This window comes from Eretmochelys imbricata, chromosome 2, assembly GCF_965152235.1.
Source record: "Eretmochelys imbricata isolate rEreImb1 chromosome 2, rEreImb1.hap1, whole genome shotgun sequence".
Taxonomy (NCBI): domain Eukaryota; kingdom Metazoa; phylum Chordata; order Testudines; family Cheloniidae; genus Eretmochelys; species Eretmochelys imbricata.
Window position 1 is genome coordinate 3,766,920 of NC_135573.1, and position 27,419 is coordinate 3,794,338.

The 27,419-nt window shown below is 48.0% G+C and overlaps 1 protein-coding gene across 1 annotated transcript in view; it reads right to left on the bottom strand.

Moving 5' to 3' along the window:
• ARHGAP39 (Rho GTPase activating protein 39) overlaps window positions 1-27,419 on the bottom strand; it is a 291,601-nt gene that overhangs the window by 102,321 nt on the left and 161,861 nt on the right. The window contains exon 6 of the mRNA XM_077810773.1: window positions 10,582-10,674. Coding sequence (XP_077666899.1) covers window positions 10,582-10,674 — 93 coding nt within the window. The remainder of the gene's footprint in view (window positions 1-10,581; window positions 10,675-27,419) is intronic.

Below are 27,419 nucleotides of genomic sequence, written 5' to 3' on the forward strand. Positions count from 1 at the left end.
GGATCAGTTACTGCCCTCCTCTGTGCCTCAGTTGACTCATCTGTAAATTGGGGATACTATCACTTCCCTACCTCATGTGAAGGCTGCAGGGGGCCGGGTTACAAGGCTAATTTATTTATGTGTGTGAGATGCTTAGATACAATGGTGATGAGTGCCTTCGCGGTGTCAATCAGCAAGACAAATGTTAAAGTGGAGAGGGGCGGTAAGAGTGCACCCAAAGTGCATGAAGTTCTACAGCACAGCAGGAGACTGTCCTCAGTGGAAATGTGGAGGCTACAGATCCTAGCATGCAGTGCTCCTCCTTTATCCAAGCAGGCTGGCTGTATTTAAGCCCCACAAGGCTTAGTTACGACTTAAGTCAGGGCTGAAGTGGGACGTAAGTGATGTATCTAGATCCCTGAGCTGGTACACTTCTCCAGGGTGAATTTCCCTTTGCATGCTGGAAACAGGTGGCTGCATCTCCCAGACACAAGTGTCTCCTGCAGAACAAAGGCCCATCTCGTTTGGGGAGTTATGTCCCATTTTTAAACATCACCATCGTCAATTCCAGCTAATTTGTTTGAGCCACGATGGACAGGACAAAAATTACTGTGCAATAATTCACATGAACTGAAGGTGACGTGTAAGGCACCAAGCTAAAGGCTGAGCGCCACTATTGCATGAATTATTCCACAATAATTCATTCCCCTGCAGCCTCCTAAGGGGATCAGCATGGGCGAGTGATAAAAGCTCAGGACGCGTGGGTTCCACTCCTCACTCTGCTGTAGGCTTGCCATCACTTAACCTCTCTGTGCTCCAGTTTCCCCTTCTGTACAACGGAGCTTTGCCATCTCACATGGGTACTGTGAGGGTTGGTTCATGTAGGGGAAGTGCTCCAAGATAAGTTAGGTTAGTCCTTAGCTGGAGTACTGTGTCCAGTTTTGGTCACCAATGTACAGAAAGGATGTAGAGAAATTGGAAAGGATCCACAGGCGAGACACAAAGATGATCAAAGGGCTGGAATGCAAGCCAGATGAGCAAAGGCTGAAAGAACTGCGTATGTTTAGAAGAGAGGAGATTAAGGGGGGACATGATAGTGGTCTTCAAATACTTGAAAGACTGCCATAAAAAAGATGGAGAAAAGTTCTTCTCTCTTGCCAAAAATGGCAGGACAAGAGACCATGGGTTCAAACTACAGCACGGCAGATTTAGATGAAATCTCAGGAAGAACTTCCTAATGGTAAGAACACTAGGACAGCGGAACAGATGCCTAGGGAGGGTGTGGAAGCTCCTTCACTGAAGGTTTTCAAAAGGAGGCTGGAGCCATCTGTTTGGGATGATTTAGACACAACAAATCATGCATCTTGGCAGGGGGTTAGACTAGATGACCCTTGTGGTCCCTTCTAACTCTATGGGTCTGTGATTCTAAGACTCCCGAAAGATGCTAGAGAAGGGAGACATATTAAAAGCATAATGTATTTTTAAAAATCCAGTTCCTGTATACGGTCACCAGGGGAAGGAGCTCGTGGCAGCAGGAGAGCTCCCAACAATACAGAAAGACAGACCTGATCAGCATGAATAGCGCTGAGTTATTTTTTGCCTTGTCTCCCGCCATGTTACAGAAATAGAATAGATGGGGATGGGATGAGCGGGCACTTTGGGATAAAGCACCTTATCCTGGCAAAAAACCCAACCAAGACATCTACTCCTACCAAACATATGGTGTGTGTGTGTGTGTGTACAAAACATAGGAGTTGCCACACCAGATCAGACCAGTGATCCATCTAGTCCAGTGGTTCCCAAAGTTTAACAACCTGTGAACCCCTTTCACTAAAATTTTGTGTCTCACGAACCCCCTCCTAAAAATGAATATATCCAGGGATTTTTCTCCTTCACCTGAGTATAAATTATAAAAGCAGTGATCTTGGAAATTTAAAATTTGTTTTTATGACATGCTTATTATACACTATTATTTATCATAACAATATTTTTATTACATTATGAAAACGGCAACACTCTTCCAAGATCTCACTTTCATAAGAACATAAGAATGGCCATACTGGGTCAGACCAAAGGTCCATCCAGCTCACTATCCTGTCTACCGACAGTGGCCAATGCCAGATGCCCCAGAGGGAGTGAACCTAACAGGTAATGACCTAGTGATCTCTCTCCTGCCATCCATCTCCACCCTTTGACAAACAGAGGCTAGGGACACCATTCCTTGGCCATCCTGGCTAACAGCCATTAATGGACTTAATCTCCATGAATTTACCCAGTTCTCTTTTAAACCCTGTTATAGTCCTAGCCTTCACAACCTCCTCAGGCAAGGAGTTCCACGGGTTGACTGTGTGCAGAGTGAAGAACTTCCTTTTATTTGTTTTAAACCTGCTGCCCATTAATTTCATTTGGTGGCCCCTAGTTCTTATATTATGGGAACAAGTAAATAACTTTTCCTTATTCACTTTCTCCACACCATTCGTGATTTTATAGACCTCTATCATATCCCCCCTTCGTCTCCTCTTTTCCAAGTTGAAAAGTCCTAGCCTCTTTAATCTCTCCTCATATGGGACCCGTTCCAAACCCCTCATCATTTTAGTTGCCTTTTTCTGAACCTTTTCGAATGCCAGTATATCTTTTTTGAGACGAGGGGACCACATCTGTACGCAGTCTTCAAGATGTGGGCATACCATGGATTTATATAAGGGCAATAAGATATTCTCCATCTTATTCTCTATCCCTTTTTTAATGATTCCTAACATCCCGTTTGCTTTTTTGACTGCCGCTGCACACTGCGTGGACGTCTTCAGAGAACTATCCATGATGACTCCAAGGTCTTTCTCCTGATTTGTTGTAGCTAAATTAGCCCCCATCATATTGTATGTATAGTTGGGGTTATTTTTTCCAGTGTGCATTACTTTACATTTATCCACATTAAATTTCATTTGCCATTTTGTTGACCAATCACTTAGTTTCGTGAGATCTTTTTGAAGTTCTTCACAGTCTGCTTTGGTCTTAACTATCTTGAGCAGTTTAGTTATCATCTGCAAACTTTGCCACCTCACTGTTTACCCTTTTCTCCAGATCTTTTATGAATAAGTTGAATAGGACTGGTCCTAGGACTGACCCTTGGGGAACACCACTAGTTACCCCTCTCCATTCTGAAAATTTACCATTTATTCCTACCTTTTGTTCCCTGTCTTTTAACCAGTTCTCAATCCATGAAAGGATCTTCCCTCTTATCCCATGACAACTTAATTTACATACAAGCCTTTGGTGAGGGACCTTGTCAAAGGCTTTCTGGAAATCTAAGTACACTATGTCCACTGGATCCCCCTTGTCCACATGTTTGTTGACCCCATCAAAGAACTCTAATAGATTAGTAAGACATGATCTCCCTTTACAGAAACCATGTTGACTTTTGCCCAACAATTTATGTTCTTCTATGTGTCTGACAATTTTATTCTTTACTGTTGTTTCAACTAATTTGCCCGGTACTGATGTTAGACTTACCAGTCTGTAATTGCCAGGATCACCTCTAGAGCCCTTCTTAAATATTGGCGTTACATTAGCTATCTTCCCGTCATTGGGTACAGTAGCTGATTTAAAGGACAGGTTACAAACCATACTTAATAGTTCCACAATTTCAAATTTGAGTTCTTTCAGAACTCTTGGGTGAATGCCATCTGGTCCTGGTGACTTGTTACTGTTAAGTTTCTCAATTAATTCCAAAACCTCCTCTAGTGACACTTCAATCTGTGACAATTCCTCAGATTTGTCACCAACAAGAGATGGCTCAGGTTTGGGAATCTCCCTAACATCCTCAGCCGTGAAGACCAAAACAAGGAATTCAGTTAGTTTCTCTGAGATTGTCGTCTTTAAGAGCTCCTTTTGTATCTCCATCGTCCAGGGGCCCCTTCTGAGATACTTAAAAACATTTTGGTGTTACCTTTTGAGTTTTTGGCTAGTTTCAAACACCTGCTTGGCTTTTCTTATTACATTTTTACATTTAATTTGGCAGTGTTTATGGTCCTTTCTATTTATCTCACTAGGATTGGACTTCCACTTTTTAAAAGATGCCCTTTTTTCTCTCACTGCTTCTTTTACATGGTTGTTAAGCCACGGTGGCTCTTTAGTTCTTTTACTGTGTTTTTTAATTTGGGGTATACATTTAAGTTGAGCCTCTATTATGGTGTCTTTGAAAAGTGTCCCTGCAGCTTGCAGGGATTTCACTCTAGTCACTGGACCTTTTAATTTCTGTTTAACTAACATCATCATTTTTGCGTAGTTCCCTTTTCTGAAATTAAAGGCCACAGTGTTGGGCTGTTGAGGTGTTCTTTCCACCACAGGAATGTTAAATGTTATTATATTATGTTCACTATTTCCAAGCGGTCCTGTTATAGTTAGCTCTTGGACCAGATCCTGCACTCCACTCAGGACTAGATCGAGAGCTGCCTCTCCCCTTGTGGGTTCCTGTACCAGCTGCTCCAAGAGTATCCATATAAAGTACTCTTTAAAGTACTCTAAGAGTACTAAGAGTACTAATACTCTAAGAGTGCTCCAAGAGTATCCATTTAAAGTACTCTTAAAGCTGCTCCATTTAAAGTATCGAGAAATTTTGTCTCTGCATTTTGTCCTGAGGGGATATGTACCCAGTGAATATGGGGATAACTGAAATCCCCCACTATTACTGAGTTTTTTATTTTGATAGCCTCTCTAATCTCCCTTAGCATTTCATCGTCACTATCACTGTCCTGGTCAGGTGGTCAATAATAGATCCCTACTGTTATATTCTTATTAGAGCATGGAATTACTATCCATAGAGATTCTATGGAACATGTGGATTCATTTAAGATTTTTATTTCATCTGATTCTACATTTTCTTTCCCATATAGTGCCCTCCCCGCCCCACCGCATGACCTGTTCTGTCCTTCCGATATATTTTGTACCTCGGAATGATTGTGTCCCATTGATTGTCCTCACTCCACAGGTTTCTGTGATGCCTATTATATCAATATTCTCCTTTAACACGAGGCACTCTAGTTCACCTATCTTATTATTTAGACTTCTAGCATTTGTGTACAAGCACTTTAAAAACTTGTCACTGTTTATTTGTCTGCCCTCTTCTGATGGGTCAGATTATTTATGTGAATGTTTCTCGTCTGATCTGGCCCATACTTTATCCTCTTCCATCCTCTCCTCCTGACTAAAACCTAGAGAATCTCTATCAATAGATTCTCCTCTAAGAGAAGTCTCTGTCCGATCCACGTGCGCCTCTGCAGCAATCGGCTTTCCTCCATCTCTTAGTTTAAAACTGCTCTGCAACCTTTTTAATGTTAAGTGCCAGCAATCTGGATCCATTTTGGTTTAGGTGGAGCCCATCCTTCCTGTATAGGCTCCCCCTATCCCTAAAATTTCCCCAGTTCCTAATAATCTAAACCCCTTGTCATAAAAATAAAGGGAAGGGTAACCAACTTTCTGTATACAGTGCTATAAAATCCCTCCTGACCAGAGGCAAAACCCTTTCACCTGTAAAGGGTTAAGAAGCTAAGATAACCTCGCTGGCACCTGACCAAAATGACCAATGAGGAGACAAGATAGTTTCAAAGCTGGAGGGAGGGAAACAAAGGGTCTGTCTGTCTGTGTGATGCTTTTGCCGGGAACAGATCAGGAACGCAGTCTCAGAACTTCTGTTAGTTAGTAAGTAATCTAGCTAGAAATGCGTTAGATTTCCTTTTGTTTAATGGCTGGTAAAATAGCTATGCTGGATGGAATGTATATTCCTGTTTTTGTGTCTTTTTGTAACTTAAGGTTTTGCCTAGAGGGATTCTCTATGTTTTGAATCTGATTACCCTGTAAGGTATTTACCATCCTTGTTTTACAGAGGTGATTCTTTTACCTTTTCTTTAATTAAAATTCTTCTTTTAAGAACCTGATTGCTTTTTCATTGTTCTTAAGATCCAAGGGTTTGGGTCTGTGTTCACCTGTACAAATTGGTGAGGATTTTTATCAAGCCTTCCCCAGGAAAGGGGGTGTAGGGCTTGGGGGGATATTTTGGGGGAAGACTTCTCCAAGTGGGCTTTTTCCCTGTTCTTTGTTTAACACGCTTGGTGGTGGCAGCATAGGGTTCAAGGACAAGGCAAAGTTTGTACCTTGGGGAAGTTTTTAACTTAAGCTGGTAAGAATAAGCTTAGGGGGTCTTTCATGCAGGTCCCCACATCTGTACCCTAGAGTTCAGAGTGGGGAAGGAACCCTGACACCCCTCCTCTCTACACCATCGTCTCATCCACGCACTGAGACTCTGAAGCTCTGCCTGCCCACCTGGCCCTGCGCCTGGAACTGGAAGCATTTCTGAGAATGCCACCATGGAGGTCCTGCATTTCAGTCTCTTTCCTAGCAGCCTAAATTTGGCCTCCAGGACGTCTCTCCTCCCCTTCCCTATGTCACCTGGAGAACTCCCTCTTGAAACTCCCTGTTAGCGGTCCCTGTTCATAGCTTGTATCACTTTGAATAAGCCTGTTATAAGACAAGGCTCCTGTGTTTCATCAAGGAGTCTCAGATGTGAAACAGCAGGAAGGGATTTAAGAAGCCAACCCAGAGTTCCTCCTACACAAGCACTCAGGTCTTGAGCAGTCCAGGCAAATGACGCACGTTACAACAAAGCTTAAACTTGTTCTTCAGCATAATTTTAAAAACAATACTAGCTGCCCATTTAATTTTAAAAACAGCAAAAAATATCCATCTCCCTTTCCATTTCTTATAAGGAGTCTTAAAGTGTAAATCTCCTCAGTGTGATAGATATGCTTTCTTTGATCTGCTTAGCTCTTGGAAGTTCAGGGGCTCCGGGCTTCTGACCCCGTGCTGCCCATGGTTCCTAGGGACAGTCTATCTGCCATTAGGGAATTTTTTCCGCTGAGAACCACCTGTAACATTTTGCAAACCCCAGTTTGGGAACCACTGATCTAGTCTAATATCCCAGTAGCAAATGCTGCAAAGAGTATGATATGTATTCCAGTGTTCAGGTCACATCCTTGGTCGCTGGGAGATCCTCAGATCAGAGCACTTAGCGGAGATAGTGAGGATATGACTATCAGTTTGAATTGGCCATGTCTGCATTGCATGGGGATCCACACAGCACACACAGGGCCTATTGTAAAGCATGGGGTGGACTGCCTGGAGACAGCCACCGCTATGGCTGTTCCAAAGTCCCTATCAGGAATCGGAGGGGATGCCCACTGAACATTACAGCATGAGACAACGCGCCATCCTCCATGCCCAGAACAATCTCCCTGATCCTTAAGGCACCTCTACTATCCTCCTTCAATCCCTCCCATAAGCCCTGCCTCTGCCATGAGGCCTTAAGAAATCAGGCAATTAAAGCCAGCTTGAAGGGCAGATGAGGACAGCTAGCATGCACTTCATCTATTGATAAGATAAAAAAACCAAACATCTATACCTATGCATCTCAAACTAGCATCTGTTTGACGGTATGCATCTCCGCCCACAGCCCCATCCTATCATGTTTCTTTGCCCCAGACATTGTTGGATCATATTAAAGAAGTTCTGTATTAAAATCACAAATGAGTTTGATTCCCCATAGTTTAAATTCCAGGGTATTACTAATTAAGAGGTCTCTTGGTTTTTGGTACTATTTCTCTCCCTCTATATGTGAAACTTGCGAGTTGCTAATTACGTTAGTACATTCTAAGACAGAGTCTGTTCTCAAAGCAATTCACATGGAGAGAGACTCAAAGCAATACTCTGTAACAACAGAAACAGCACCCAGAGACTCCCCGCCCTTTTGTTGTATTAACAATTGTGATTAAAATAGAGATAGAGGATGTATGTGGATGGATGCTTGGTGTGGATAATAACTGAATGATCAGGGAGGTGCCAGCTTAAGAATCCAGTGTCCATCAGTTGAAGAAGGCGTCAAGTGGAAATAACCAGAGGACCTCCGGAGGGTAGACTGGAATCCACCCAACAGCCTCAAGAATGGGAGAATCAAAGAACAAGATAACATCTGGCAGCACGGAGCCGTCAGGAATGTGCCATCTGCTGATTGATTCAGCAACAGCATGATGAAGCAATTCCCATAGACTGGCATAGGAAGAAACTCCTATAAAAATGGACTCTAGAAAGTGAGAACTTTGGGGTCTGATTCTGCAAACCAACTTCCAGGAGCATCAGATGAGCACCTGACAAGGCCCTGCTCCCTCCTCGTGTCCAGGCCACCTGGGCAGTGGCTTGGCATGAGCAACTCTAAGGCTGGTAACGATGGTAACAACCTTGCAGAACCTGTGTGTGTGTGTTTGTAGGAATGAATGTGTGAATAAATATGAGATTGAATGGAATGTTATAGCTATAACTAACTGCTTACTATGAGTCTTTCTATATTCACAATAAATGTGGTATTTTGCCTTTTTCCCTTTAATAAGATCCTGCTGGTTTTTATTTTATTGGTATAACAATATCAGCCCGAAGCCACGTCTTCATATGTGTTGTACAGCACCTAGCACAAGGGACGCAATCCTGAGTGAGACCTCTGGAGGTCACGGCAATATAACTATTACTGAGAACGGCAGCACTGCCTGGGGAGTCAGACGGTTTACAATATAGCTATTTTAGTGGTGCATAACGCACACGGTCAAGTTTTACCACCCCTTGGAATGCTTTGGGTCAGAGGTATAATGGCTCTGGATAGTCAGTATGCTCATGGCTTATCAGTCTCACTGCTCAGTGCACTCACTTGGTTCCTTTTCAAAGTGGTGCTGGGGAAGTGGTGATGAAAGTTAAACTCCCCTTTGGCTTTCAGACCCCAGTGACTGCCAACCCCTGGCACCTACTGAGCTGGGTTAACACTGAGCTGAAGGGCCATCCATTTGCTGCGCTCCCTCTGACTCTGCTGACCTTTGGCCACTGGTTAGGTGCTGGAATTTTACACAACAGAGCATTTCCCTAGCACTGCAGGTCCCCCATTGGTTCCTAATGGCTCCATACATGCGCAGGGCAGCTAAGAACAGGTCCTGCTGCCGCACGAACGAGTTACCGTTTGCTCACAACGGGTTAAGGCAACCCAGCGATGAGTCCAGTCGTGCCAGCACTTTGTTAAAGGTTAAGAAAGCGTGCCATGCTGGGAAAGGCTCAGAGGCCCATGGGAGGAACCACACCCACTCAGAAACTCCATCACTGAACGATCCCAGCCCCCTGCTGTGAAGATTGCCCTGTCTGTAACATCTGTGGCAAGATGCAGGAGGTAGCGTCCGTGCAGGCACCGGTGCCTCCCCTGCAGCTAATCGGTCTCTGGCCTGCTGGAGAGATGGGCTGGGGCACGAGAGTTAGCCCTATCACAGGCGGGGAAGATCAGAACTCAAGGGGGCAGTTTCTCTGGGCTGGAAAGGAGTGTGGCTGGTAGTGTTGCTCCCCCTCTGACCTAGCAGTGTAACACCGCTCTTGTCATTAAAGCAAGACAGACAGGGGCTGTCTTTAGATTCCACTGGAGTGAAATGTTATAATTAGCTCGCTCTCTCGCTCTCCCTCACACACATGTGCGCTCCCGCCCCACCCTTCACTGCTTCATCAGCTGCACACGCTGGCTCGGAGGATGTTTGACAGAGATAATTTATCTGTCCAAAACACTTACCTTATTAACACCCATTTCTCAGCATTAAAACATCAGGTAGGTTCTCCCTTTTAAAAAAAAACCTCTCCATGTCTTGTCAGGCCACAGAGGGTGGGCAGCACTTCCCACATCTTCCTCGTGCCTCCCTTCGCCCATCCCTCCATGCATGTTTGCAGTATAAAAGCCAACCACCCCTAGATCAGGTTAATCTATCAGCAAACAAGAAAATCTAAGTCATTTCTTTAACTGGCTCTGGTTAATTACCCTTCGACCCCATCTCTGCTAATTGGTACATTACAATAAATAACTAAACCTATTCAAACAGGTAAGGTGAAGATCCCAGCAACACGATAGCTGTAAAAATCTGCAGGCAATTTACCACTGAACAGCCTGCTCGGTGACTCAGCTCCAAGGCGGATGATGAAAAGCCAGCTGAGCCCACACTGGGGACTCATTAATCGGCTGCTGCTGCTGATTCACAGTGATTCATCCCTTTCCCATTCACTGCATCCATCGCAGCCACCATTGCTTCTGCAGGCACCTTTGGTTACCAGGGCATTTCCCACCACTGCCAACCCTGCCCAAATGCTGTAAATGCTACTGAGCGAAGCACAGGCCCTGTCTGCACTAGGGATGGACAGGGCTTTACACTGGATCTCAGACAGGACTCCCCACAGTAAAGCCAAACTGGGCTTGACACCCAGTGCAGAGAGCAGCTCCATGGCCAGTCACGCTCTCCAAAGCCACCTTGATCCTCATTTGGCCCCCATCCACACCAGTGTCCAAGTCACAGTAGGGGCAAGCCCCAGGGGGCCTCACAAACATGTCTCATCCCTAGCGCAGGCACAGCCCAAATGAACAGTTAAGAGGATGGACAGAACCAAAGTGGAGGTGGAGGTGGAGGGAAAGAGGCTGAAAAAAAGCAGGTTTGCTACTATGTCTAAGACAGGAAGGCGCTAAATGAACAGTGACATGGACCCTACCATCATGCTCTTCGATATAGGGCTTGGGTTTCTTTCTCAATTTGGATTTCTTCTTACTGTTCCTTTCCAGGAGCTCTTTAATGTGCTGAGTCACTGAGAAACAAACAAAATGATGAGGACAACAGAATGGAACACAAAAGAGAAAATGGCTTAACGTGCAGAGAGCCCTGTTTTCAAAGCCAGCAGCACACGGAGGCATTCTCAGAAGAGCCTGGCGTTTGTTTGGGTCCCTTTGGAACGGGGAGGGCAGACGGACACATCAGCGAATTGTCTTGTCAGTTGTCGGTGACGCCCAGCACAGTCGTGTTAAGCCACATCAGCCAGGTTCTGCTCTCCCTCCATTGTGCCAGGCTGTGAGCAGAATCCGGGCCTACGACCAACATCTTCGAACTGGAGTGTCTGACATCAGGCATCTCAATAGACATGGGCGGATTTTCAAAGGTGCTGAGCATCAGCAGCTCCTCTTGTCTGTGCTGGCGGCTGTGGGTGTTCGGCACCTTTGAAAATCAGTCTCACCTGATTTATAATCACTTTTGTGGAGTGCCTAGCTTCAGACCCTCGAGTTTGAACATTTCAGTCTGTCTGTCTTGCTCAGGTAGTTATGTTCTGCTGGCCTCAATTCCCCCTGCAGTCTCACTCCCTGCCTCAGACTGTCATGTTGCATTTGTTGTGTGTGTGGTTAAACAGCTGCTGCTGCACTTGGTCCAGGCACAGAGCTGGAACCCAGCAGCTCCGGGACCTATTCCCAGCCCTGCCACTGGCTCACAGTGTGATTTTGGGCAAGTCCCTTCAACTCTCTGCCACTAAAATCCTAACCTGTTCCTGCACTCAGTGCACAAATGCTACTTCTTACGATCTTACATTTATGGAGAGCTTGATATCAAGTCTCTCAGGTTCCTTCAGAATATGAAGGAATTGCTGAACTGCAGCACTCTGCAGCAGCCACTCCTCACTAACACAACAGGGTTTCAAAAGTTTAAGAAAAGATTAACTCCTCCTGTTGAAACTGCAGCGGAACTGAGGCTGGAAGAACGTAACCACCCAGTCTGGGATTTGGTCAGGACACCAGGGTTGAGACCCCTGCACGTGCAGAAGAGTTCCATGGGATCTTCAGGGACCAGAAAGGGACAGGACCTTGGCTTAACATTGCATCAGAAAGATCTAACGCCGGCAGATTTGAAAACATGGCTCCTGTTAACATAAAATGACATGGGGAAAAAATAAAGGAACCATAATAAAACAATAGTAAGATGTTGGGCCTGGAACCAACCTTTCCCTCCTGGGGTCAGAAGGAAAACAGAGGTTGATGTTAGACACTGGCTTTCGTAGGTGGGACAGGCAGTGCCACAATCCAGCATTGACCAAGGCAACTTAATGAAATGAGCTTCATTTGCCTGTTACAGGTCAGCCTAGGAAGAGTGAGAGCGTGTGTGGGTGTGTGCATGCGTGCATGTATTTTGATGTATATAAAAGTTACATATTTAAAGTGGAGAACAGCCTCAGAGACCCGCACATGAAGGTCTGGTGGCCGACTCTGACTCCTGTGGTACTGTGTACTCACCAATATACGCTGTTAGCATACACATGGCAACTTAACAACACGGAGATTCACCATGAGAGACCCACTCCTGTATGTGCCACGAGGCCTTTAAATACCCTGCCCACAATGCGCCCAGAGGCATACATCCACCAAGCCCACGCCACCCTAGCTTTTGTGCATCCAGGGGAATATGGCAGCCCACCCCCGCTGCCACATGTCTAGGCCTGACCTTATTACATAGATTAAAAGTGTCCACATTGCACTGGGGGATTCCAGGTTTATCATCTCTTGCGCTATGGCCATACACAACCTGTAGGGTCTGAGAGCACGCTGGGTTCGTTTTGGCTCATGCATCATCCATGGTAATAAACACTTTATGAGCCAAAGGCTGCTCTGAGCTACACCTGCATAACCCCATTGTCTCCAAACTTTATTTGCTACATGTGACCAATCCCACTGGCGTTCTGCAGGGATGGACGGTCCAATGCACAGTTGATTCCTGTAGTTAGCAATTCTGCTGGTGGCGCATGAGCTGGGATAGACTCCGGTCTCCCTCTCAGAGCTGGGATGGCTCTGTGGAGCTCACAGGAGTAGTGAGCAGTGGACATGGATTTGTGTCCCTGAAGTGAGCTGATGGAGTTCTCAGTGCAGCAAGGGGAGCGGTCATTGCCTGGGAGGCTCTTTTTCCTTTCCTGAGGCTATTTGCACTCCATCCCCACCAACACGTCCTGCTCAGAGCAGAGTGGGGGCAGGAGCACAGCTTTGCTGGGACCACAACCCACTGACACAAACCTCACAAGGACAAGGAGCTCTTTGAAAATCACTGGGGCCAGCCCACAGGGTGCCAATCCCTGTGCCAGACTCTTGATCAACAGGCTGGGGTTGTTGCTCAAGTTGGGTGCAGGGGAGGAGGCACTGAGAGAGACAGCTTCATCTAATGCTGTGAGCACAGAGCAGGGAGGCAGGAACTCCTGTGTTCCAACCCAGGCTCTAATGCCAATTCCCTCTGGCTTTGGCCAAGTCCCTTCCTCTCTCTGAGCCACATTTTCCCCATCTGAAAAATGGGAATAATGATACTGACCAGCTACCAAAGGGCTTGTGAAGGTAACTCTTTGCAAAGGGCTTTAAATGGCATTGACAAATCAGAAGAAAGTCAGAGAACAAGGAAAGTGATCAAGGGGCTGGAGGGACTGATTCATGAGGAGAGATTAAAGAGCTAACTCCGCAGTGGGGCTAAGCAACTGTAACACACAAGAGGGAGGGGTCATAGTGAGGAGTAATGGAAGCAAACAGAGAAAGGTTGAATATGAAGAAAGCTCTCCCAGCCTTGAGGTGGATCAGACTCCGGAATCATCTCCCAAGGCAAGGGCTGGGAGTTCCTTTGCTTTTAGTTAAAACTGGAGAAAACCCCGAGCCTAGCCCAGGGGGGCGCACTCCCCGTGCAGGCAGCAGAATAGATGTGACGTGATGGGGAAAGGCCTCCTGCTCAGTGAAGGTGGAAAGTGCTGTGTACCTGCGACATTACACGCTACTGCTGCTGTTACTCCGCTGTGTTACAAGGCCAAGCACAGCCTAACAGCCTCCAGCAGAGGATGGTGGCTCCCGGACACAGAGAAGAGAAAGAAATATCCTGTGGGGACTGGCCCCAGCACATGCCCTGAGTCATATGGTGGGGGCAGCCCATGGGCCCAGAAATCCCACTGCAGCCCTTGCCTGCTTAGTCAAGGGGCAAATGAGGTGTAAGGCTTGGCTGGGCCCTGGTACCCATCAGAGCCTATGTTCCCCTGCCCAGGGTCCGGATTTAGGCTGTTACGTTTCACCACAGTCCCATGGCTGTCTGCAGCACCGCAAGAGACCTCCTGTTCGACAGCAGCCTCGCGAGCACTCGTTTCCCTCGGTGCTACATCGGCTCAGATGCCAGCGCTGCAGGAAATCAGCTCAGGCTGGTGGAACGGAACCGGGGCACTCCAAAGACAGCAGTGGGGAGAGGAGGGGGAACTACAGGCTCCTGGGGACAAGCTGAGGGATCCCTTGCACGGCTGGTGAGCAGGGATGGCTCTGACTGAACCCGTCTGGGTGCCAGTTGCTAGCGGCTCCATTGCAGGTAGCAGGACAGCCTCTCCTTGCGGACTGAATACGCAGAACTGAGCATTCCTGTATTACTCCACTGGAGTTCTCAATAAGCAGCTGGCCTTACGTGGCTTCCCCAGTGATGGGCCCCGTGTCCAATTTGGCCCATCTATCTCTGGCCCCCGCTCCTGCAGTATCTGTGTGCCTTGCCATCCCCAGTGAATTACAGAGTTCAAAACACCAACACCCCCGCTGGCCATGGAGCGACCAGTGAGGCCCCCCCAGGCAGCGGCATGGCGCCCTGCCTGCAGCAGCACAAACTGCTGGGGCACCGGCTTGGGCCTGCATTGCTGGCGCCAGTGTGAAATCATTGGCACCTAAAGTTTGGGCCTAGAAAACACGAGAGAAGTACTGTCATGCACTGGACTGCACTACGCTCCACACACTTGCTAGCCTGGTCAGCATGCACAGTGCCCTCTGAGTCTTCTTGGAGCTGGATGATGGACAAGGCACAGATCTCATGTTCTGCCCAGGTATGTGGCTAAGCCGGACAAGGGTTGTGTGTCAAGTGAAGCAGGCATCAGCCACGTAGCAGCATGAACAAGGAGGGGGAAGACGCTTGGGGCCCAGAATTTAACAGAAGCTGGGAGCATGGCAGAATCCAGGGAAGGCAATGATACGCTGGTTGCCTGTAACACCTTCTGCCTGAGCGTCTCAAATCCTCAGTCCATTAACAAACTGAGCCTCACAGCTTCCCTGGACTAGAAAGTGAGGGACTGGGAAAGGCAGGGCCCTGCCCTGAGTCACAATCTGAATTGGGACAGAGCTGGGAACAGAACTCAAGAGTCCTCAAGCCTAGGCTTGTGCTTTGACCACAACACCATCCTTCCTCCAGGCTAGCACAGAGTTATTTTAGCTCACATGTGGCGCAATCCACAGTGCTAGAATCAGGGGAGAGAGGGAGGCTAAAGAGTGTGCCCATGATCTGAGCAGGGGCTCTAGCCAGGCCTATCTCCAAGCGGAAGGCTGATCCTAGACAAAGTCTCAAGCTTCTCCCATCCCACCAATTCCCTTTGCTCTAGGGCTACAATTTACCTGTTTCCTCCCCACCCCCAATCCCATCTCTCCCATAAACACAAGGCTGTAACTGCAGCATCTCACCTCCAACTGTGTCAGCAGAACACGCATCCTCTGTGGAACTGCGGTCAGGCCACTGTGTCCATCAGCCAGCAGGCTGGGCTCTGGGGCGGCCATGCAGCCACGGTCCCTCATGCCCTAGGATCAGATACCAGGCTGTGGGTGCAGATCTAGGCTGACAAAGAACTGTATGTTGGCTCTCAGGGGCCGGCGCTTCTGTCCCCCACCATCCCAGTCACTGCCTACATGATGGCTCACAGCCTTAGCCCGATGGACAAGCTCTGCTCCCACGAAGGTATCATGGGATTAGCATACGTATGCCTTTGCCTGGGAGTCACTGGCAGTGCACCGTGATTACTAGGGCTACTGGTTTCTGGAGTTTATTCATTTCTTTTTTTCAGGTTTATTTTTAGCAGATTTTGAGGTTTGCGCAGATGTCCAAAGACCAGGATTTAGGCGGGCTCTCCCTTTGTACATACCGTAATGAGCAATCTCTGTGTAACATTTCCTAGTGCACTTAAACGTAATACTGTTTCACACAGCACGACATCTAAGTGCACTAGGGAACCTTTTGTGTTCACTAACAGGGTCTACAGGGACATACTAATATGCAACACATTAGTGCGCTTTAGAAATCACACCCCCGTAGTCTTACTGCTCGGCATAGACAAGCCTGTAGATACAAATAACCATTTCTGGTGTTTTGCCACTGTTTGTTGGATAAATACCCATTTATTTCCCCCCCCTTTTTGGTATCAGGGTGTTTTATTGGTGTTTATCAATTAAAGCCAAACCTCAGATGCCCTAATGATAACCAGGCCCACAGACACAAGGCTCACTGGGAGAGCAGCACTGGGACTAGCCTAATGACTTGTCTAGTCAACTCCTGTGCTGGAAACCAGGCTTCAGGGGCGACAGCATAGCATTTGCACAGCAGGCCGCAGACTGTTGCTGAAGCCGTTGAGAGAGGCAGCTGGGTCTAATGGTCTCTGCACAGGACAGGCAACCCCTGAGTTCAGGCCTGGCTCCGCCACTAACTCACTGCATGGGCTCAGGCACCTGATTTTGCTTCTTTGCCTCAGCTTCCCTGTCTGCAAAGTATGACGTGACAGGGGTGCGTTGCTCTCCCTCCCTCATAGGCCCCATGCCAGGAGAAGGAGGCGTGTGATGGTGGTTGGGGACTCTCTCCTCAGGGGGACTGAGTCATCTATCTGCCGCCCTGACCGGGAAAACCGAGAAGTCTGCTGCTTGCCAGGGGCTAACATTCGCGATGTGACGGAGAGACTGCCGAGACTCATCAAGCCCTCGGATCGCTACCCCTTCCTGCTTCTCCACGTGGGCACCAATGATACTGCCAAGAATGACCTTGAGCAGATCACTGCGGACTACGTGGCTCTGGGAAGAAGGATAAAGGAGTTTGAGGTGCAAGTGGTGTTCTCGTCCATCCTCCCCGTGGAAGGAAAAGGCCAGGGTAGAGACCGTCGAATCGTGGAAGTCAACAAATGGCTACGCAGGTGGTGTCGGAGAGAAGGCTTTGGATTCTTTGACCATGGGATGGTGTTCCATGAAGGAGGAGTGCTGGGCAGAGACGGGCTCCACCTAACAAAGAGAGGGAAGAGCATCTTCGCGAGCAGGCTGGCTAACCTAGTGAGGAGGGCTTTAAACTAGGTTCACCGGGGGAAGGAGACCAAAGCCCTGAGGTAAGTGGGGAAGTGGGATACTGGGAGAAAGCACGAGCAGGAGTGTGTGAGAGGGGAGGGCTCCTGCCTCATACTGAGAAAGAGGGGCGATCAGCGGGTTATCTCAAGTGCCTATATACAAATGCACGAAGCCTGGGAAACAAGCAGGGAGACCTGGAAGTCCTGGCAAAGTCAAGGAATTATGATGTGATTGGAATAACAGAGTCTTGGTGGGATAACTCACATGACTGGAGTACCGTCAGGGATGGATATAAGCTGTTCAGGAAGGACAGGCAGGGCAGAAAAGGTGGGGGAGTTGCACTGTATGTAAGGGAGCAGTATGACTGCTCAGAGCTCTGGTATGAAACTGCAGAAAAACCTGAGAGTCTCTGGATTAAGTTTAGAAGTGTGAGCACCAAGGGTGATGTCGTAGTGGGGGTCTGCTATAGACCACCGGACCAGGGGGATGAGGTGGACGAGGCTTTCTTCCGGCAACTCGCAGAAGTTACTAGATCGCACGCCCTGGTTCTCAAGGGCGACTTTAATCATCCTGATATCTGCTGGGAGAGCACTACAGCGGTGCACAGACAATCCAGGAAGTTTTTGGAAAATGTAGGGGACAATTTCCTGGTGCAAGTGCTGGAGGAGCCAACTAGGGGGAGAGCTTTTCTTGACCTGCTGCTCACAAACTGGGAAGAATTAGTAGGGGAAGCAAAAGTGAATGGGAATCTGGGAGGCAGTGACCATGAGTTGGTCGAGTTCAGGATCCTGACACAGGGAAGATAGGTAAGCAGCAGAATACGGACCCTGGACTTCAGGAAAGCAGACTTCGACTCCCTCAGGGAACTGATGGGTAGGATCCCCTGGGGGAATAACATGAGGGGGAAAGGAGTCCAGGAGAGCTGGCTATATTTCAAAGAATCCCTATTGAGGTTACAGAGACAAACCATCCCGATGTGTCGAAAGAATAGTAAATATGGCAGGCGATCAGCTTGGCTTAACAGTGAAATCCTTGCAGATCTTAACCATAAAAAAGAAGCTTACAAGAAGTGGAAGATTGGACAAATGACCAGGGAAGAGTATAAAAATGCTGCTCGGGCATGTAGGAGTGAAATCAGGAGGGCCAAATCGCACCTGGATCTGCAGCTAGCAAGAGATGTTAAGAGTAACAAGAAGGGTTTCTTCAGGTATGTTGGCAACAAGAAGAAAGCCAAGGAAAGTGTGGGCCCCTTATTGAATGAGGGAGGCAACCTAGTGACAGAGGATGTGGAAAAAGCTAATGTACTCAATGCTTTTTTTGGCTCTGTCTTCACGAACAAGGTCAGCTCCCAGACTGCTGCGCTGGGCAACACAGCATGGGGAGTAGGTGGCCAGCCCTCTGTGGAGAAAGAAGTGGTTAGGGACTATTTAGAAAAGTTGGACAAGCACAAGTCCATGGGGCCAGATGCGTTGCATCCGAGAATACTAAAGGAGTTGGCGGCTGTGATTGCAGAGCCATTGGCCATTATCTTTGAAAACTCATAGCGATCGGGGGAAGTCCTGGACGACTGGAAAAAGGCTAAAGTAGTGCCCATCTTTAAAAAATGGAAGAAGGAGGATCCTGGGAACTACAGGCCAGTTAGCCTCACCTCAGTCCCCAGAAAAATCATAGAATCATAGAATATCAGGGTTGGAAGGGACCCCAGAAGGTCATCTAGTCCAACCCCCTGCTCGAAGCAGGACCAATTCCCAGTTAAATCATCCCAGCCAGGGCTTTGTCAAGCCTGACCTTAAAAACCTCTAAGGAAGGAGATTCTACCACCTCCCTAGGTAACGCATTCCAGTGTTTCACCACCCTCTTAGCGAAAAAGTTTTTCCTAATATCCAATCTAAACCTCCCCCACTGCAACTTGAGACCATTACTCCTCGTTCTGTCATCTGCTACCATTGAGAACAGTCTAGAGCCATCCTCTTTGGAACCCCCTTTCAGGTAGTTGAAAGCAGCTATCAAATCCCCCCTCATTCTTCTCTTCTGCAGGCTAAACAATCCCAGCTCCCTCAGCCTCTCCTCATAAGTCATGTGTTCTAGACCCCTAATCATTTTTGTTGCCCTTCGCTGGACTCTCTCCAATTTATCCACATCCTTCTTGTAGTGTGGGGCCCAAAACTGGACACAGTACTCCAGATGAGGCCTCACCAGTGTCGAATAGAGGAGGACGATCACGTCCCTCGATCTGCTCGCTATGCCCCTACTTATACATCCCAAAATGCCATTGGCCTTCTTGGCAACAAGGGCACACTGCTGACTCATATCCAGCTTCTCGTCCACTGTCACCCCTAGGTCCTTTTCCGCAGAACTGCTGCCTAGCCATTCGGTCCCTAGTCTGTAGCGGTGCATTGGATTCTTCCATCCTAAGTGCAGGACCCTGCACTTATCCTTATTGAACCTCATCAGATTTCTTTTGGCCCAATCCTCCAATTTGTCTAGGTCCTTCTGTATCCTATCCCTCCCCTCCAGCGTATCTACCACTCCTCCCAGTTTAGTATCATCCGCAAATTTGCTGAGAGTGCAATCCACACCATCCTCCAGATCATTTATGAAGATATTGAACAAAACCGGCCCCAGGACCGACCCTTGGGGCACTCCACTTGATACCGGCTGCCAACTAGACATGGAGCCATTGATCACTACCCGTTGAGCCCGACAATCTAGCCAGCTTTCTACCCACCTTATAGTGCATTCATCCAGCCCATACTTCCTTAACTTGCTGACAAGAATACTGTGGGAGATCGTGTCAAAAGCTTTGCTAAAGTCAAGAAACAATACATCCACTGCTTTCCCTTCATCCACAGAACCAGTAATCTCATCATAAAAGGCGATTAGATTAGTCAGGCATGACCTTCCCTTGGTGAATCCATGCTGGCTGTTCCTGATCACTTTCCTCTCAGTCAAGTGCATCAGGATTGATTCTTTGAGGACCTGCTCCATGATTTTTCCAGGGACTGAGGTGAGGCTGACTGGCCTGTAGTTCCCAGGATCCTCCTTCTTCCCTTTTTTAAAGATTGGCACTACATTAGCCTTTTTCCAGTCATCCGGGACTTCCCCGGTTCGCCACGAGTTTTCAAAGATAATGGCCAATGGCTCTGCAATCACAGCCGCCAATTCCTTCAGCACTCTCGGATGCAACTCGTCCGGCCCCATGGACTTGTGCACGTCCAGCTTTTCTAAATAGTCCCTAACCACCTCTATCTCCACAGATATCATGGAGCAGGTCCTCAAGGAATCAATCCTGAAGCACTTACACGAGAGGAAAGTGATCAGGAACAGTCAGCATGGATTCACCAAGGGAAGGTCATGCCTGACTAATCTAATCTCCTTCTATGATGAGATTACTGGTTCTGTGGATGAAGGGAAAGCAGTGGATGTATTGTTTCTTGACTTTAGCAAAGCTTTTGACACGGTCTCCCACAGTATTCTTGTCAGCAACTTAAAGAAGTATGAGCTGGACGAATGCACTATAAGGTGGATGGAAAGTTGGCTAGATTGTCGGGCTCAACGGGTAGTGATCAATGGCTCCATGTCTAGATGGCAGCCGGTATCAAGTGGAGTGCCCCAAGGGTCGGTCCTGGGGCTGGTTTTGTTCAATATCTTCATAAATGATCTGGAGGATGGTGTGGATTGCACTTTCAGCAAATTTGCGGATGATACTAAACTAGGAGGAGTGGTAGATACGGTGGCAGGTAGGGATAGGATACAGAGGGACCTAGACAAATTGGAGGATTGGGCCAAAAGAAATCTGATGAGGTTCAACAAGGATAAGTGCAGGGTCCTGCACTTAGGACGGAAGAATCCAATGCACCGCTACAGACTAGGGACCGAAAGGCTAGGCAGCAGTTCTGCGGAAAAGGACCTAGGGGTGACAGTGGACGAGAAGCTGGATATGAGTCAACAGTGTGCCCTTGTTGCCAAGAAGGCCAATGGCATTTTGGGATGTATAAGTAGGGGCATAGCGAGCAGATCGAGGGACGTGATCGTTCCCCTCTATTCGACATTGGTGAGGCCTCATCTGGAGTACTGTGTCCAGTTTTGGGCCCCACACTACAAGAAGGATGTGGAAAAATTGGAGCGAGTCCAGCGAAGGGCAACAAAAATGATTAGGGGTCTGGAACACATGACTTATGAGGAGAGGCTGAGGGAACTGGGATTTTGTTTAGTCTGCAGAAGAGAAGAATGAGGGGGGATTTGATAGCTGCTTTCAACTACCTGAAAGGTGGTTCCAAAGAGGATGGATCTAGACTATTCTCAGTTGTAGAAGATGACAGGACAAGGAGTAATGGTCTTAAGTTGCAGTGGGGGGAGGTTTAGGTTGGACATTAGGAAAAACTTTTTCACTAGGAGGATGGTGAAACACTGGAATGCGTTACCTAGGGAGGTGGTAGAATCTCCTTCCTTAGAAGTTTTTAAGGTCAGGCTTGACAAAGCCCTGGCTGGGATGATTTAATTGGGGATTGGTCCTGCTTTGAGCAGGGGGTTGGACTAGATGACCTCCTGAGGTCCCTTCCAACCCTGATATTCTATGATTCTATGAAGCATGGTCCAGGGCACTTCCTGGAGGAGGAGCAGACACTAGGGGGTATACAAACATGCATGCTGGAGCTTGTCTCCTCTAGAGCCTGCCTTGAGAGCACAAACTAGTGGCCTCTTCAAGGGCCGCTCCTGCCAGAGGAAGGTACTTGCACAGCACAGCCCTGCAGAGGAGGGGCGGGGTCCACGAGGCATGGAACACTGGGGAAGAACCTGCCACACACTACTGCCGTTTCAGCCAGGGAAGGCCAATGGGCAGCGCACGTAGAGGTCAAATGCAGCCGAGTACCACAATGCAGCCCCTGGCCGTGTCGTGGTTAATGAGGGACTGCAGCCTGCACAGACATGCAATGCTCCATCACGATTCAAGCGGCGTGTGTGACTGAGCTTTGGGTAGTGAACTGAGGCCTCATACATGCAGACAACAGGATCGTCAGTGGAGCCTGAACCTGGGACTTTCAGCACCAAATCACAATATCCTACCCACTTAAACAGAAGGAGCAACTCCCCTAGTGGGCAGTAAGCAGTAGGCTGTCAGAGACTCTGGAGACAGGCACTAGAGGGAGACAGGATCACATACACTAAACCAGCAGTATACTGTAGCAACTCAGAGTTACGGACACCTCTGGAATGGAGGGTGTCCATAACTCTGAAATGTTCATAAATCTGATCAAAGCGCAGGTCGGGCTCCAGATCCAGCAGCTGACACTCCAGGCCAGGCTTCAGCAGCAGCTGAGCTCCCTACTCAGCCTCGGCATGAGTTTGCAAGCTTGTCCCCATCCTGATGGGGGAAGGGAGTGTGTGAAAACAGCGTGTTCCCCTCCCAGAGAAGGAGGAGGTAAAAACAGCGCATCCCCTTCTTGGCGAGGTGAGGAGGAAGGGGGGAAGGCGGGGCAAACCCCAGCACTGCTCCTGCTCTGCTGGCTGGCTCCGGCTGCCGTGGGCTGGAAGCCCCAGCATCTTGCGGTAAGTGGCTGCCCCGTGTGTGGGGGTGGGGACAAGCAGCCCAGATGTGCCTACCTTTAAGATGCAATATAAGCACAGGACAGTATTTGCACTTTTTTTTTTTGGTCTCTGCTGCTGCCTGATTGATTACTTCCAGTTTCATTTGGTGTCCAGTTGACCGGTCAGTCCGTAACTCTGGTGTTCGTATCTTTGAGGTTCTACTCTTGTTTGTCTGCAGCCACAGGCTGTCTCTCCACAGGCCCCAGCTTTGTTTTAAAGACCCATGTGATGTCACTCGCGTAGGTACGGTCCCATGGCTCCTGGCTAACATGCCAATCTAACCTCTGCCATGAAATTTTGATTCCTCCTATTGAACCCCTTTAGTTCAAACATGAACACTGCCTATTAAATTCCCTGGTATTTGCCATGTTCTGCTCCTCATAGCATGTAGTTCAGTCTGCACTTTTTAGCTGTGGGGTAGCTAGTTTCTGGAGAACACCCTGCAGCTTAAAAGTATGAAGAAGCCAGTTAGTCATATGTCTCCTATTAATATCAGTCACATTCAGGGCCAGCCCTGGACCAAATGGCGCCCCCCTCTCCATTTATTAAGCATTTGAATACCTTATTTTTTATTGCATTTGTTGCCCATTTCACAACTTTGATGCACAATTTGCATGCATGACTTATCCCTGTCACATAAGAAGATAAATGTACATGCTAAAATCAGTAAATCTGTATTTATTCATGCCATATATAAGCAAATACAAAATTTGTTTCCTCTAAGCTTATAGAAACTTTTTAATTTTAAGAATAACTGAAATGTATTATCAATAAAACAAGGTTCACAATATTGTAGCTGGGCTCTCACTTCACTTTGTTCTTATATCTCACTGACTGACAGGTAACATCCTGCTCCTTATATCCCCAAGAGGGCCTGGCTGACAACATTCTAGAAGGTTCAAGTTAAATGTAGCTCTCAGAAAATCTGGAAGGTTCCACAAGATTCTAGAAAGGTCCAGAACACTCTAGGAGGCTAGTGAAAAATGAAGCCACATTCACAATACCTGAAACATTTACTTCAAACATTCTATTTTCCCTTTTGTCACTAACAACAAAAACAGTGCCCTGAGCCCGGCGCCCCCAAGCCCAGCACCCAGGAGGCTGCCTGGGTTGTCTGCCCCTAAATCCAGCCCTGATCACATTGTCAAATAAGGAGCAGCTGGATTGGATCAGGGCATCTAGTTCAGTGTGCTGCCTTCAGAGCAGTGACTTATACCAAGTTCTTCAAAACAGGGTGAGTTTCCTCCTCCCTCCCCCATAGGGCACCTGGCCAACTGTATAGTACAGGCCCATGATGGAGATATTTCTTCCTGTCCCCAGCTGACCTTTAGCTCATGCCTTGAAGCCATGAGATTTGATGGAACTTGTGATATTTTATTCTCACATTTGTAATTACAGCTGCTGTTCTTATTAATATACAGCCCTCTAAGGTAGGGGTGGGCAAACTTTTTGGTCCGAGGGCCACATCTGGGTGGGGAAAGTGCATGCAGGGTCATGAATGTAGGGCTGGGGCAGGGGGTTGGGGTGCGGGAGGGAGTGCAGGGTGTGGGAGGGGGTGCGGTGTGCTGGAAGGGGCTCAGGGCAAGGGGTTGGGGTGGAGGAGGGGTGCAGCATGTATGAGGGGGCTCAGGGAAGAGGGTTGGGGTGCAGGGTGCAGCAGGGGGTTGGGGGGCAGGATGCAGGAGGGGTTCGGGGTGTGGGCTCTGGCCCGGCACTGCTTTCCTGGAGCGGCTCTGGGGTGGAGCAGCTCCGTGCGCTGCTGTCTCCTGTGGGTACCTCCTCCGAAGCTCCCATTAGCCGCACTTCCCTATTCCCGGCCAATGGGAGCTGCAGGGGGTGGTGCCTGCAGGCGAGGGCAGTGCATGAAGCCCTCTGTCTCCCCCCACCAAGCCCCCTCAGAAACATGGTGCCGGCCGCTTCTGGGAGCGGCACGGGGCCCGCAGCACCGCAGGGGTTGCAGTCCTGCAGGCCGGATCCAAAGCCCTGACGGGCTATATGCGGCCCACGGGCCCTAGTTTGCCCACCCCTGCTCGAAGGTGATGTCTGTACTGCAGCTGGAGATGTAATTCCCAGCTCTGGGAGACATACACACACCAACGCTGCTCAACCTAGTGTGCTAAAAATACCAGTGTGGCCGCGGTGGCTGGGTCTAGCCCGAGGTAAAAGAGGAGCAGGCAAAAGTACGACCCATCAGAGATCCTAGGGTGGCCAGCCTGAGTTGTTGACTATGCAGCCACAGACACACTGCTATTTTTAGTGTGTTAAGTCTCCCTGGGCCGGGAACTACAGCTTCCCAGCTGCTGTGTAGATGCACCCTATAAAATAATCTCTAGCTCACATACAATCTCCTCCAACAAAGCAGGGGCCCAGCTTGGGAAGCATTTTCTCTTAATTAAATGTTGCAAACTGTACTCAGGTAGCATGAGGATATATTTCTAAGGTGTCCAAATATACCTATTACCTAATGGTAATCAAATCCCATGCTCGGGGATGAGGATGCTTCCCACCCCCAAATGTACAGTACTGAGTACTGCTCCCTGCAGCAGCCGGGATACCGGCCTAACTGGACTCACCCACCCTGACAATGGCTATGTGTGTACCTGAACTTTTGCCTGCTCCTCTTTTGCCTCTGCTTCAATCCCGGTGCAGCGTTTTGAGACCGTTTGCATCCACCTCAAGTTGCAATAACTGCACTTTACAAATCACAGAGCGGCCTCTGAATCCTCTGCCCTCGGAGCAGGATGAACTGCAGCTCTGTATATTACGAAGCACAGAACTACCCTAGCTCTGATCCCTGGGAGGAAGTATGGAGCCATGAGGATCACCCCATTTTCCCCCTTCTGATCATCTCCCAACCCCACTGGATGTCTGTTTATGACACCGTAACAAATGGCTTAATGAGCCAATGGTGAAGGTTAAAACTCCCCAGGCCTCTTTGCTCAAAACCAGTAACAATCACAGTGAGTCAGCGGATGCTTGCAAACCAGGTCTCAGATTTATCAGCTGTGCTCAGTGTGATACCCATTTATTGCTTTCTAACTCCAGGAATGTTCTTGTTTAATTAATGTCTGCAATCACAATGGCAAAGAACATTTCAAGGGAAAGAGCGATTAAATGCTCCCTAGGCTTAGGTATAAAATCTCCCCACTATATTTTCCACTGTACGCATCCAATGAAGTGAGCTGTAGCTCACGAAAGCTTATGCTCTAATAAATTTGTTAGTCTCTAAGGTGTGTATCTTTTTACAGATACAGACTAACATGGCTGCTACTCTGAAATTTGGGGATAGTTACAGACATCACATATTGCCAGAATAGCCCCTCTGATCCAAGCCAGGTTTCAGAGTAGCAGCCGTGTTAGTCTGTATCCGCAGAAAGAAAAGGAAAGGAGGATCTGTGGCATGTTAGAGACTAAAAAATTTATTTGATCATAAGTTTTCGTGAGCCACAGCTCACTTCATTGGACGCATGTAGTGGAAAATACAGTGGGGAGATTTTATATACACAGAGAACATGAAACAATGGGTGTTACCATACACACTGTAACGAGAGTGATCAGGTAAGGTGAGCTATTACCAGCAGGAGAGAGAGGGGGTGGGGGAGGAGGAAACCTTTTGCAGTGATAATCAAGGTGGGCCATTTCCAGCAGTTGACAAGAACGTGTGAGGAACAGTGTGTGTGTGGGGGGGGGAATAAACATGGGGAAATAGTTTTACTTTGTGTAATGACACATCCACTCCCAGTCTTTATTCAAGCCTAAGTTAATTGTATCCAGTTTGCAAATTAATTCCAATTCAGCAGTCTCTGGTTGGAGTCTGTTTTTGAAGTTCTTTTGTTGAAGAATTGCCACTTTTAGGTCTGTAATCGAGTGACCAAAGAGATTGAAGTGTTCTCCGACTGGTTTTTGAATGTTATAATTCTTGACGTCTGATTTGTGTCCATTTATTCTTTTACGTAGAGACTGTCCAGTTTGACCAATGTACATGGCAGAGGGGCATTGCTGGCACATGATGGCATCTATCACATTGGTAGATGTGCAAGTGAACGAGCCTCTGATAGTGTGGCTGATGTGATTAGGCCCTATGATGGTGTCCCCTGAATAAATATGTGGACAGAGTTGGCAACGGGCTTTGTTGCAAGGATAGGTTCCTGGGTTAGTGTTTTTGTTGTGTGGTGGCTGGTGAGTATTTGCTTCAGGTTGGGGGGCTGTCTGTAAGCAAGGACTGGCCTGTCTCCCTAGATCTGTGAGAGTGATGGGTCATCCTTCAGGATAGGTTGTAGATTCTTGATGATGCGTTGGAGAGGTTTTAGTTGGGGGCTGAAGGTGATGGCTAGTGGCGTTCTGTTATTTTCTTTGTTGGGCCTGTCCTGTAGTAGGTGACTTCTGGGTACTCTTCTGGCTCTGTCAATCTGTTTCTTCAGTTCAGCAGGTGGGTATTGTAGTTGTAAGAAGGCTTGACAGAGATCTTGTCAGTGTTTGTCTCTGTCATAGGGGTTGGAGCAAATGCGGTTGTATCGTAGAGCTTGGCTGTAGACAATGGATCGTGTGGTGTGGTCTGGATGAAAGCTGGAGGCATGTAAGTAAGTATAGCGGTCAGTAGGTTTCCGGTATAGGATGGTAGTTATGTGACCGTTGCTTATTAGCACTGTAGTGTCCAGGAAGTGGATCTCTTGTGTGGACTGGTCCAGGCTGAGGTTGATGGTGGGATGGAAATTGTTGAAATCGTGGTGAAATTGCTCAAGGGCTTCTTTTCCATGAGTCCAGATGATGAAGATATCATCAATGTAGCGCAAGTAGAGTAGGGGTATTAGGGGACGAGAGCTGAGGAAGTGTTGTTCTAAGT